Source organism: Callithrix jacchus, chromosome 7, assembly GCF_049354715.1.
Source record: "Callithrix jacchus isolate 240 chromosome 7, calJac240_pri, whole genome shotgun sequence".
NCBI classification, from domain to species: domain Eukaryota; kingdom Metazoa; phylum Chordata; class Mammalia; order Primates; family Cebidae; genus Callithrix; species Callithrix jacchus.
This window is the reverse complement of record NC_133508.1, coordinates 103,763,529-103,776,492: the sequence shown is the minus strand read 5'-3', so window position 1 is coordinate 103,776,492 and position 12,964 is coordinate 103,763,529. Positions and strand designations below refer to the sequence as shown.

General features: G+C 40.2%; 1 protein-coding gene across 47 annotated transcripts in view; it reads right to left on the bottom strand.

Moving 5' to 3' along the window:
- The window catches only part of SGIP1 (SH3GL interacting endocytic adaptor 1), a 214,522-nt gene extending 206,066 nt beyond the window's left edge, over nt 1-8,456 (bottom strand). For 24 of the 47 annotated variants that reach the window (XM_035251786.3, XM_054236389.2, XM_054236390.2 and 21 more), the window contains exons 1-2: nt 7,955-8,456; nt 7,274-7,398 (exon numbers count right to left, since the gene is read on the bottom strand). In XM_035251786.3, the coding sequence (XP_035107677.1) occupies nt 7,274-7,398; nt 7,955-8,046 (217 nt within the window). In that variant the 5' untranslated portion in view covers nt 8,047-8,456. Of the gene's footprint in view, nt 1-7,273; nt 7,522-7,706 lie in introns of those variants that run through there. The other 23 variants (XM_054236394.2, XM_078332160.1, XM_078332163.1 and 20 more) reach the window with 5 other exon arrangements.
- Between the last annotated feature and the right edge of the window lie 4,508 nt (nt 8,457-12,964).

Here is a 12,964-nt window from a genome sequence, read left to right as displayed (position 1 = left end):
ACTTCTGAATGCCCACCAGTCACTTGATCCACGGATCACACAGGCTCATACTGACCGACTTCTGCAAAAGGATGCCCACATGGGCAGACATTTTAATCTGTTGTGTTCACTACTGAGCTTACAGTACCTAGAATAATTCCTGGTGTGCATTTGATACAGAATATTTGATGAATAAATAAACAGTTCTAGACTAGGAGTTGTAGAAGAGGGTTGCCATAATTGCACTTTTTGTCTTCCAGTATAGCAAAGAGGCAAAACTAAATTGTGGATGCAAAATGACAATAGAGAAAAATTACACTAATGAAAGGCAGATAGTAATGCCTCTGAATTATTTGTGTGTCAGGGATGAATATATTTTGAGGTGGGAGGGAAAGGAGTCAATCATTAGAATTCAAACCTTGGAGGGAGTAGATGTGAGGAATCCCAATCATTCAGCCTCTGCCAGAGACTGTTAGAGCCGGAAGTTCTAGAGGTATGACAGATCAGTTATCTCATTTCGTTTGCAAGGAAACAGAGCCCAGGAATATAACGTAACTACGGCATACAGCCAGGCAGTCACAACACTTAGACTCAAACTCAAGTCAGGTTCATGTTCTTTCTACCAAAAAGCCCAACTGCATAAAATCATCTAACACATTGAGCTGCTAAGATGAACAAATTCTTTAGTCAGGAGTAATTCGCATCTAAAAATATCTCACATACTATGACATTGCCACTGTACGCACAAATACATGGAACAACATTACACTGATTTACATTCATTCATTTATTTAAAAGTACTTTCCCAGATTCCAAGTCGAACCTGCTAATTTTACAAGCCACCATTTTCAAACTTGGTCATAAACCAGAGAAAAGGAATGAGAACCCAGGAAGGGGAAAGGTGGGATGAAAGAACGAGAAAAGTAGAGAAAGAAAAGGCAGAAATCTGAGAAAGACAAAGGAAGAGAGAAAAGAAAAAAAAGCATACAGAATATTGACAAAACTGACTCTGGAAATTCTTTGAGTTGTTCTGCTACAATGTGTCTCTTTCCATTATGAAATCATTTCCTAGGTGCTAATCACCAAAACAATTCAAGCTCCAGTACATATTTTCAAATGAATTATTTCTTTTCTTTTGCATTTCATATATATTATCTATTCCTCACAATTTATCATGGTAGAATATTGTCTTATTTCCAAATTGTTTCATGTTTATTGATTTTATTTCTCCAGGGAGAATACACATTTGAGCATTTTTTTCTTTTGTCCACCATAATGCTCCAAACAATACCTAACGATGAATAGTATGCAGTTATCTGAGTCATTTATATCTGGTTTTGTTCACTTATTCACTTGATAAACATGTTAAGCATTTATAGTGTGTCAAGACCAAACGATACAGAGGTGAATATGGTAAACCAGATTTCTGTCCTCATGGAGCGTGCCTTTAAAGGAGAGATTTAGCCCATGTGCTGAAAGCAACCACAAGCTATAAACACAGCTCTTTGGAGAGAGGGGCGTGCTAAGATGGACTCAGTAGCCCAGGATGTATCTTTGAGATGACAAGGATGATAGAGAAGGCCACCTGAGGAGGTGGCAGTTTTTCTGGGACCACAAGAGAATTGGTAACTCCATGACCTGCCAAAGGAGTGTTTTAGGCAAAGAAAAGGCCCTGAGGCACGAAAGTGTTTATTCTAAACACCAGGAGGCAGGCAGTGTGGATTTCAGTGTGAGTGAAGTATTTGAGGAGCTTGAAAAGGCACAGCAGGCCATAGCATGCAGGGTCTTGTAGGGTATGGATTTTTTTTTTTTTTTAACGGAGTTTCGCTGCTGTTACCCAGGCTGGAGTGCAATGGCGCGATCTCGGCTCACGGCAACCTCCGCCTCCTGGGTTCAGGCAATTCTCCTGCCTCAGCCTCCCGAGTAGCTGGGATTACAGGCACGCACCACCATGCCCAGCTAATTTTTTGTATTTTTAGTAGAGACGGGGTTTCACCATGTTGACCAGGATGGTCTCGATCTCTTGACCTTGTGATCCACCTGTCTTGGCCTCCCAAAGTGCTGGGATTACAGGCTTGAGCCACTGCACCCGGCCGGGTATGGATTTTAAGAGAAATGGGAAGACAGAGAAGTTTTTTTAAACAAGGAAGGCATGTGATGTGAAGTATTTAGTTCTAGATGGCTAATATCTTTCTAATATCAGATCTTTCTAAAATCCTGCAGATGTAGTTAACTGACCTACAGGTTTAAAGAATAGAGGCCTATCCATCCCCAAGTATAATCGCGCTTCCTCAATCTCTCTCCCATGGAAAGCTTCTCATTCTTGCCAGTACCTACAAGTGGTAGTCGGCACACAAACCTGTTCGACCCTATACCTCTGCCTCACACCCTACTTCCCTGTTTTTACTATGCTCCCCAATTCCCTTTTACCTATGACCTCTTTCTTATTCAGTTAATTTCTCCAAAAGGAACTTACTCAGACACATGTGCTCAAATTCATTATAATCCCTTATCATTTTTCTCTCTTCTGACCCCTTTATCGTTATCTCAGTAAATTCTCTCTCCCACTTTTAATTCCATCTGTGAGTTTATGTTATGACCTTACTCATGATTTAAAAGCAGTTCATATGATAAAATTGAATTGAGAAAAGGGAAGCCACAGTATGGAAGTAAAACTGAACATAATTGAAAAATCCCGTGTCATATCTACAACTTCTCAAAATACCTAAAGTATCTGAAGGTATTCTAAAAATACCTCGAAATTTTCTCTCCAGCTTTTCCTTGTCCTTCAATTATAGCTTCTTTCCCTCAAACAGTAACATTCAAAATTAAAAACACATTAATGCCATGATTTTCTTCTAACTGATTACTATGGGAACCATACTGGTCTTTACACATTTTACATCAAATATTTGTATTTTAGCTAGATATTGGGTTAACAGCCTTTGACGGACTTGTGCAAGACTCTAACTACCGTTTGTATCATTAGTCCTATGGGAACGCATGTTCCAAGTAACCAACTCATAAACAAACTTTCAAGGACATAAAAATTGTGAATTGGCAACTTCTTGTACCTTGTTTATTTGAAACATGGATAGTGTGTGTGCTACATCCAACAGACAGAATGATCCAGAGTCGTCTAGTATGGTTTATCTAAGTTAATTTTTTTAAAGACTACATATTCTTTTTAGAAGTTTAATGTTGACCCCTGAAATTTGGATGGGAATATATACATCTAAAGAGGTTTTTTTATGACACAGAGCACTGGAGAAGATGAGAAATTACATAAGTGATGGAACGTATATCAGAATCTTGTATCTGCATGTTTAGACTTTCTAAAGTGTTTTCATCATTTAAAGAAGAGAATCAGTAGGAAAATTAGAAGCATCCCCTTTAAAACTTCTTAGCTAACTATAAAATGAACAGTTCCAGCTTCAAGAAGTCTTTCTCTTTCTGACCAAACCAAAGAATTTTCCAAATGTTATTTTAATAAAACTCCATATCTAGATAGGAAAAGAAGAGACTCTTACTGTTTAAGGCTTATTGCAACAACAGAAGTTTAGTTACTCTTGACTTACGCAAAATTTTTAAAAATAGTGATTTTGGACATAAAATGCATTAATAAGAAGTTAAAGGGTGTAGTTCTGTGAATATGCATATTTAAAACAGAGAGACACAGAATATGCAACCAAAGGCACTATGGCCTATTTTTCAATTAGGTTAACATGCCCAACCTGACGTAAAGTAAAAATAAGAGGTTCCTAGATGTTCAAAAACATGAACGTTGTTGTTAAATGAATGCAGGTTCAAATTCCACTCCATCACTTTTTTTGCCTCAATGCATTATTTTCACTTTTGAAATTTAGAAAAGGACTGAAGAAAGCACTGCATATACAATATACTTATTTTCAGGTTATTATGAGTAGTAAATACAATAAAATATATTAAATTACCCTGAATATTGTAATTAAGCCCAGTAAGCCCTTAAAAATATATGCTTGTTAATTTTTTAAATTGTTGAATAAAATAAAACCATTGGTATCCAGAAACTTATCTTTCTAGTATAGCTCCTAAGAGCCTGAATATGTAACTAAAAACACAAAGCACTTTCGGTTGGGTCTACATGAACAAGGAAAGTACTTTCTAGACGGCCTCACAAATAGACAGATAGCCCAAGAAACTCTGACTTAGTTCCGCTTATCTTAGAAAGTATAGCTAAAGAATGCTATTTTCAAACTTTAACAATAATATATGTAAAACATTAGTCCTTGAATAGTTGCCCTAACCACATAGACTGCATTGTAAGCTTAGCCAATATGTATACTCCTTAGTTAATAATTCCCTTTGCTCATCATCTTTCCCTTCATATTCATACTACAGAAGGCTCCACATCATGTGGCTTTCTTTAGGAAAGAAATAACTCAATGCCAACCACTGCCAAAAGATAAAAGCATTCAGGAAGCAGCAAATCAAGTTCCTTAAAAGTATATTTTTTAATTAAAATATGTTAAATGAACCGTGAAGCCACAAACTACTGATCACAGGCTTGTGGTCCCTGGGGAATTATTTCTTTGACTTCCATGATGTTAGGATCACTGAGGAGGTAGTAACATTCCTCATCTGTGACAAAGATGGATTTCCAGTGGGCATTGAATGAATGGAGCCTATATCCTGTTCCACACAAACAAAACGTAGTTTACTATGACCCATTCTGCTGAATGCCTGCTTGCTCTTGCTTTACACAAAGTCAAGAAGGGCCTTTGAAAAGCTGCCATGGCCATGCTTTTTCTGAGTAGCAGACTAAAACACATTAGCAGTATAGAAATGTACATTCATACGAGTGCAACTATATGTTTTCTCCCTCTCCAGAAATATGTTTGTGTGGATGACTCTATGTGTGTGTGAGAGACACAATGGTTGAGTAGAAGCATGATTTTAACTAGATATTTGGTGGCACATTCTCAGAGTCCACTGATGTTTCAACAAAGAGCTGCCATGACAATTTTGGGATGCCTTTTATGGGGTTCCTTCTCTTTCCAAGGTTATTGTGGTAGATGTACAGAGCCTAGTTATCTCTAGAGATAAGTGGAAATAATAGTGATATACCATACCTTCAGAATAACAGCAATTCAGAGGTGAAATTCTGCCATGCAATACCAGAAACATGAATGCATATTGCCAAAAAGACTGGCAACTAAGTTGGAAGGCCATTTGTAGCAAATTGATTTTTGGTTAGGCTACTATTTGCCTTTCTAAGGTCACTGAGCTATTAAGATAATAAGGCTTAAAAACATTTAAGTAGGAACTATGGTTAGAAATAAACGTTAATTTCATTTACCTATTTTAGCCAGAGGGAACACCTGTCCAATTTCTCTTGCAAAGATCAGTTGACAGACAACTGTATCCATAGTGTCACCTCTAATTCATACCAGTGCTAAGATAATATCCTCCATTAGATAAATTTGGCAAACCCAGAGCAATAGTGCTAATTCAGCTCCAACGCAAGTCTTTGTTGTGGTTCTCATTTTGGTTTAGGCTGCCTGGATAAGCTTATCACAGGGCTTTGAACTGACATTCTTGGATGGCACAATAGACCATATTACCAGGAGAATCATTAATGAGCATGAGAAAATGTTACAACCTTCAAAGAAGATACTTTAGTACCATAGTTAGCAATGAAAGAAGCAAAAAGAAAGAACATCTAATTCTCTATGTAAGACTGAAATCTAATCAGAATGTGTGCAGATGCATTTTTAAGAAATGCTATATGAAATTGAGCTGAATAAATACAGTACTTCTATAGGCAAGATTTTTTTTCTGAAAAAGATAATCTCTGTGAGCTTTTAATTGAAAAGTGCATAAATAATAATCTTTCTGTTTCTCTTGCCTTGTTATTCAAAGACAATCCATTTTGAATTTATGAAAATGATTGAATCTGAGAGTGTTAGCAATCTCAATTTATTTAGGCCTGGATTTAAGAACTAGCTTGAGAGCCTTTTGCAAACAAGACCCAGCTCCATAACAAAATCACACCCAACCTCTCTTTTAAGGCTATATTCTAAAATCTGTGGGTTTCGACTCTAGAATTCTTCACTCTCTCAAATCACATTAACAATGTTTGACATGATGACAGGGAGAGGAAAAAGAATGAATTCATTTCTGCCAAGTAAGTACAGGCTACACTGCTGTTTTTACAAAACCATCCTCCTCTTATTCCATTTTGGTAAATTCCTAAGGAATACTTAACATCCGTAGGACAGACCTTGGCTTAAGAGGTGGCCTCTCTGCCATTTTCATGGCTGATTTGAGACCCATTATGCACTCAATTCTGCAGTGTGAAATCCAGGCTGGGGACAAATTTCTGCCTGTCATCTTAGGAAAGGCCAGGAGTTTTGCACCATCCTGTAGTGTGAAAACAGAAAATCAAAGCCTGCATAGAGCTGCTTGCTTCTTTCCTGATCAGCTTGCTGCTGTTTTAAGACAATCTTGGCTGTCACAATTTCAGGCTGGGAAGGGTAATTTAGTAGAATAAAATATAGTTTAAATAGCATCTCCCCAGGGAAAGTTCCTCCTTACAGTCAACATTGAATGCACAAAGATAATCAGCAAGTAATCATTTGATGCATGGCTAAAAACCACTGGACAGGGAAAGGATTTAGGGAGCACAAAATTCTTTTTTAACCTTATAAGACCCTGAATCAGGAGCCAAGAGGCCGGGATATTTTCCTTATGTTGTTCTGTTGCAATGACATTCTCATACAACTACAGCTTATGGACCAAATTTGCTGCCCTCCCCATCCCAATAATTTGATGTAAACTGCAGAGATAAAAATACCTTATGAGAATTTTTAAACAGTGTACTGAAATGACAGTATGGATAACTCTGTTAATGACCTCTCCTGTCTAATGTCAATTTCAGAAAACAAGTTTCCATTGTAAATGTTTAATCAGTGTAGTCCCAGGAACCCAGAACAGAAAACCTTATCTTCTCGCCCAACTTATTTGCTCTGCAAGCTCTTCCCTTAGCTCTATCTCAGCTCCCTGCAAACACTTGAAGGTTTTCTCTCTCAAAGGAGCTGGGAGCTCTGTAGGTTCTGAGCTAAGCAGCAGCACTGTGGTTTGATTCCATTAGTCTGAGCCCAGATCCATTGCAAGCAAACTGCAGCATTTCTGCTTGCAAAACGTTGGCAACCAGGTTCTAGAACCGCCAGATACACTGGCTGCACACATTCTTTAATGCTGTTCTGCTCAAACCTTGCCTGAAGCCCGTCAACCACAGCAGAAAGCATCCTACCTTCCATCATGGTGGCAGAATTGCATTCCTTAATTTCCAAGGAGTCTGAAAAAACACAGGAGGATACGATTCCAGGTCCCAGCTTTAAGTCTTCACCACGCCGCTGCTGAGGTCTGTTCCGTCCGCTGCCGAAGCCAAAGGAGATAAGTGTTAACCCAAAAGCCAGGCCATGGATGCTGCTGGTGCTGCTTCACCTACAGGCAGGCTACCAGGAAGATGCTGAGAGAAAGGGAGAGGAACGGCAAGCCGGCCAAGCTGCACCGCCTGCGCTGCCTCGGCCAATCCCTTCAGCTTTGGACCGCGTCACATGGTAGCCAGCCTGCATCTCCTGACACAATACCCCCGGAGAGCACACAGAACCTATTTCCCGTCCCCATTCCCCTCCACCCCCATTGCCTCCCGCTTGTCACCGAACACACAGCCCCTTCCCCACCTGGTGACGCACTTCCCCCGCCCCTCCTCGTCGTCTCCTTAAGCTTACAGCGGCGGCTGGGTGCCCGAGATTAATTATCAGGCGCTGCCACCTTAACAGGGGACTCTGGCGTGAAAGGAGCACCTAAGTGGCTCGCTGCGGAAGAAGCGTCCTTTTCTTTCTTTCTTTTTTAAGAAAAACTTAATAATTCCGTGTAGCCTGAAATCTTAGCAGTACACTTTTAAGCTCACATTCCAATCTCCGTTTACCCTGAAGGAATTCCAAATGTCAGTGTCTGTGGCCTCCGTGCACATCTGTGCGTCTCTCTCTCTCGGTCTCTTTCTCCCCTCCCACTCTTCATTCAAGACAGAAAAATCAATCCGACTGACGTCACATCATAAACAATTATCCCCAAAAGGATGATGCAGAAGAAATTTCACCCCAGCTGCCTTCGTGAGAGCCAGGGAATTAATTGCTCATGACATGCCGAAGGGCTGGGAACTGTCATTAAAACAAAGAAACAAAAGAACCCACCGAGTGGGGCTCTGGAATCAAGCTGGCAACGCTTGAGATCATTTCTGGGGCGGAAGGCTGGAAAGGGGAGCAGGCAGGGAGCGGAAGCCTGAGCCCGACCGAAGACAGCTGTGTACACCGGCTTCCTCCCACTACAACCCGGCGCGCCTTCCGGGCATTAGACGGGACCCTGTGGGGCGCCCCTCGACGACAGAGTTCGAGTCCCGCCGCCACCGCGTCCTCCCCGCCGAGCGCACTAGGGAGCTGCCTCGCTTCCCCAGGTGGGGAGCTTTTCTCGCCACCGATTGGGGCTGTAGCTGCCAACTGCAGTCTCTGTAGGAAACGAACTTTCTTCTAAATGACACGTTTTTCCGCGACGCGCCTCCTGAATCTGGAGTCGCTTTCAAGCACATTAATTCACCCGAGTGGAAACCTGGAGGGAGGCAGTTATGCCTGGTTGTGGCGGAGCCCAGGGTTTTGCAGCTTCCAGGGATGGGATCTGGGCGCTGTGCCGCTGCCTAAGTGGGAAGTTATGGCACTGGGCCTGGTTGGGTTGAGTCTGTCACCTGACTGCTCTCCAGAGACCCTGGAGGCTTTCAGAGGGGTTCAGGACCTGGATCTATGACCCTTGGTTCCCTTCAAGAAAGCTCAGACAGCTAAGGAAGAAAAGGGCAGGGTGGCCTATGAGAGGGAGAAGGAAGAGAAAAAGAAAAGGAGATGGGAGGAAAGGGAAAGTGCTCTTCAGAACTCAGGAGAGACAGCAGCAGAAGTGGGCATTTCTCCCTACAATTTCACAGCGTGACCAGGAGAAAAGCTGTTACAGTAGAGAGCAGTTGTGAGCATCAAATGAAAATGTACTCAAAATAACTGTAAGAAGATGCATACCATGATCACCGTTGAGCCTGTATTATCAATTATTTGTATTAGCAATATACTCATAAACTTTTACTATTACTCAGCCCTGGACATGGCCTAGCTCTTTCTACTAAAGCAAATATGACATGTTGGTGACTGACTGAAATAGCATATTAATAGTTAAAACACAAAACACAGTTCCTTAGCAACTTAGAAGTTTTGAAAAACTCATTGTTCTCCCTAAGGACACATATTTCAGTGGCATCTAAATTTCAAAATGAAAATCTCCAGGGAGATACAAATACTTGTGACTTTTTCCTTATATCTCCAAGACAGTTACATTTTAAAAGGGGAAAGAATTCCTTGGTAAAACCTGCCTTGAGTACAACTTACACTGCTCTGAAACTGGTATGATTGCAAAAAGGATTGATTGATTTGTGTGTGTGTGTTTAGCAAAGTTTTTTGTAGTGATTAAGAACATTTATTGGTATTGGTGTCAAATAGATGGGTACCAAGTTTTATTTCTGCCATGTAATGAGCTCTGTGACTCTGAGCAATTTATGTAATTCTCTGTGCCTCACAGCTTTCTTGTCCTGAAATGGAATAATAATAATACCAAGTTAATTGGGCTATAAATGGTAATAATAACAAACCTGTATTAATGGCTTACTATGTGCCAGACACTATTCAAATATTCTGCCAGTAAATTACTTAGCATTGTGTCTGGAGCGTAATAAGACCTGCATGTTAGCTTTTTAGTATTAGTATTATTACCACCAAAGGGCTGGCAGATGCATCAAAGAAGTTTGCAGCCAACTGGGAGTCGTACCAAATGCACAGAGAACAAGTTAGTGAAAGACCAGGTGATGCATCCAAAGGTGTAACGTGTTGGAGATTTCTGAAAAGCTGCTAAGTAGGAGATCAGAACCAACTGAGGTTAATTAGGAAAGACTTTTTTACACAGGTGAAATTTCAGCATTCAGAAATTAATTGGAAGGGGCTTGACGTGGTAGTTCTAAAGAATATAGGGAGTTGTAAACAAGAAAAAAGTCTCATGTAAAATCTGGAGGTGAGTATAAGCACTGAGGTGCAGGAATAGAGGCCATTGTTAGCATGTAAGGGAAAGGCAGAGAAACCCAGGCTGCCTGCCTTCTTCCTCCCAATGTAAGTTTTACAGTGTGTTAGAGCAATCGTCGCAGACAGATTTGGTATAGGCATACTTTAGCTTTCTTTTTATTAGACTTGCAGCAACTATCTAGAGACAGCTAGTCAATGGAAAGATTCTTTTGGTCAGTATTTACAGGAAAAGCAGAAGTGTGTAGATATTGTCAGAAAGGGATCAAGAAAGAGATGTGCATTTAAAGGTGGTCAAGCTAATCCCAAAAGCTGGTTAAACTTCACTGCAACTTAATCAGCTGTGTGTATTTTATCCTTCAAAAAAAAAAAAAAAGATGCTATTACCGATTATAAGAATATCCAATGAATAAAGTTGTTTCAATAAAATTTGCTCAATTTGTTATCAAAAGAGATTAACCTTATTGTGTTTTCTTGTACCTTTTTCTTTTTTTGAGACAGAGTCTCACTCTTGCTCAGGCTAGAGCACAGTGGTGCGATCTTGGCTCTTTATAGTCTGCACCTCCTGGGTTCAAGTGAGTCTCCTGCCTCAGCTGCCTGAGTAGCTGGGATTACAGTCATTCACTACCTCATCCAGCTAATTTTTTGGGTATTTTTAGTAGAGGTGGGTTTTCATCACGATGGCCAGGCTGGTCTTGATCTCCCGACCTCAAGGGATCCACCCGCCTTGGCCACCCAAATTGCTAAGATTACAGGCGTGGGTCATGGCACCTGGCCTCTCACAGGTTTTTGGGAAAAAAAAGTTTTGATCAGGAACAAAGACAATACTTTAGGTTGTGGTTCACTTCATAGTATAGATTTCCCTTGCCAGCAAAAGCAAAGGAGAATATCTCGCCTCCTAAATCATGGAATACTTTTTGAAAGTCTGAAATTGAAGTCAAAGGGTATATGGAAAAGATTTGGTAAATAACTGACTTGCATCAAAGTGCAAGAATTGCTCAGGAGCTCGGCTCAGGATGTGAATGTCAACCCAGATCATACAGGCTCTGAGAGGGTACTTATGACCGGTCCAAGACCAAAAACTTAATTGCTAAAGTCACTAGACATTCAACATTTTTTCCAAAATAACATTTTCGTGGTAGTAATGACTGATTACATAGTGTTTCAGAATGAAATTGTATCATATGCCTACTATAAAAGCTGAGCTTCTTCACTATCTCCCAATTTTAGGTCTAAGGAAAAATATGTTTATATTTTAGGAAGAGAAAGAAGACAATATGAACTGAGTCACAAAGAAAGGAGGAAAGAAAATTAACATTAAAATATGGACCCAGATGTGTGTGTGTGTGTGTGTGCGCGCACGCACGTGTGTGTGTGTATCTCTAAGGTAGTGATCTTAACATCACAATTGACTCTGCCCCTTTTGCTCTCCCTGTTGAGGTGATTCAGTGAATGTAGAAGGAAAAATATTGCCTAAGTCTTGGAAAGCGGTAAGACTGAAAAACTGGAATTCCGTGAGACAATAGAGATGAAAGAGAGATACATATATCTTTGTGTCTGTGTATTCCCATACACACTCTATTCTCGGCTAAAATAAAAGAACTCCAACTTGAACTAACATGGGCAAAAAGGAAATTTATTGAGGTAGCTCACAGAATTACAGCAAGAACTGAACAGCTGAGGGAAAGCAAGAACCAGAACACTCCAGAAAATTTTGTTACCTGAACCAAGTATTCAGAACTCTGTCTCTCCCAGCACGTCATCTCCTTTTCTCTTACTAATTTTTATCCACATGATCGAGGGCCTGGAAATTCGCATCCTCTAAGCTCACCTCCTCACAGATTTACCAGCCTAGATCTCCTTCAAAAAACTTTCAGAGAAGGGCTCTGATTGACCTGGCTTGGATCATTGTTCACTTTTCAAACCAGTCAGTGAGGGCCACGTTGATGAGTTCTCATGAAAGATTTTTTTAAACCAAAACTCACAATGAACTTAGTGACATGCTCACTATTGTGACTATGTATGTTTGCATATATACAAGTTTCTGTGGCAAACAGAACCCCTAATATGATCGGAGGATTAGACAAGATTTTGTCAAAGAAAAAAGGAAGTTATTACCAGAATAAATGTGGGGAGAGAAACTATGAAACAAAAGAAACAAAAGCTATTCCCCACCTTGATATTACTCAATGTACCTAAAATAAAGCTTGCAAAAGGACTCATGGTCACAGAGGGACTCAGAATGCCCCATGAATCCTATGTAACATACTGAAGAGGTTATTCACACATACTATATCCAGAGAGAAACCACCAGACCCTGTAGTCATTCTCCTGTTTCCTGAGGGGAAGACCTTATGTGTGGGCCCACTTACACCAAAGACAAGACATGCCCTGGTGTGCTTGTCACCCACTGGTCTATGAACACCCAGAGAGCTATGTATTCATACCTCCATGAGTGCTGAAGGAATTTATATCAGCTTGGAGTACTGTTTAGACCTACATTGATAAAGATAAGCAATAATGACTGAATCCATGAGCAGAATCAACCATTTCAAAAGAGAAGGAAAATAACTATCGCTCACTGAAGCAGAGGAAATGTCCCCACTGAGGCAGAGGAAATGTGAGAAACATTTTTCAAAAAATCTGTTTTTTAGTTTTGATAAAATTTCAGAGATACAGCAGCAAAAATAAGAGCAGATTGCTATGATAAAAGAGCATACTGAGAGCCAGAAAGAGTGCATGGAAGTAATAAAAACATTCTCATTAAACATTTAAAAATGTTATAGCTATAATCAGTGATATAATGGGTACTGCCGTGATTGAACATTGCTAGCCCA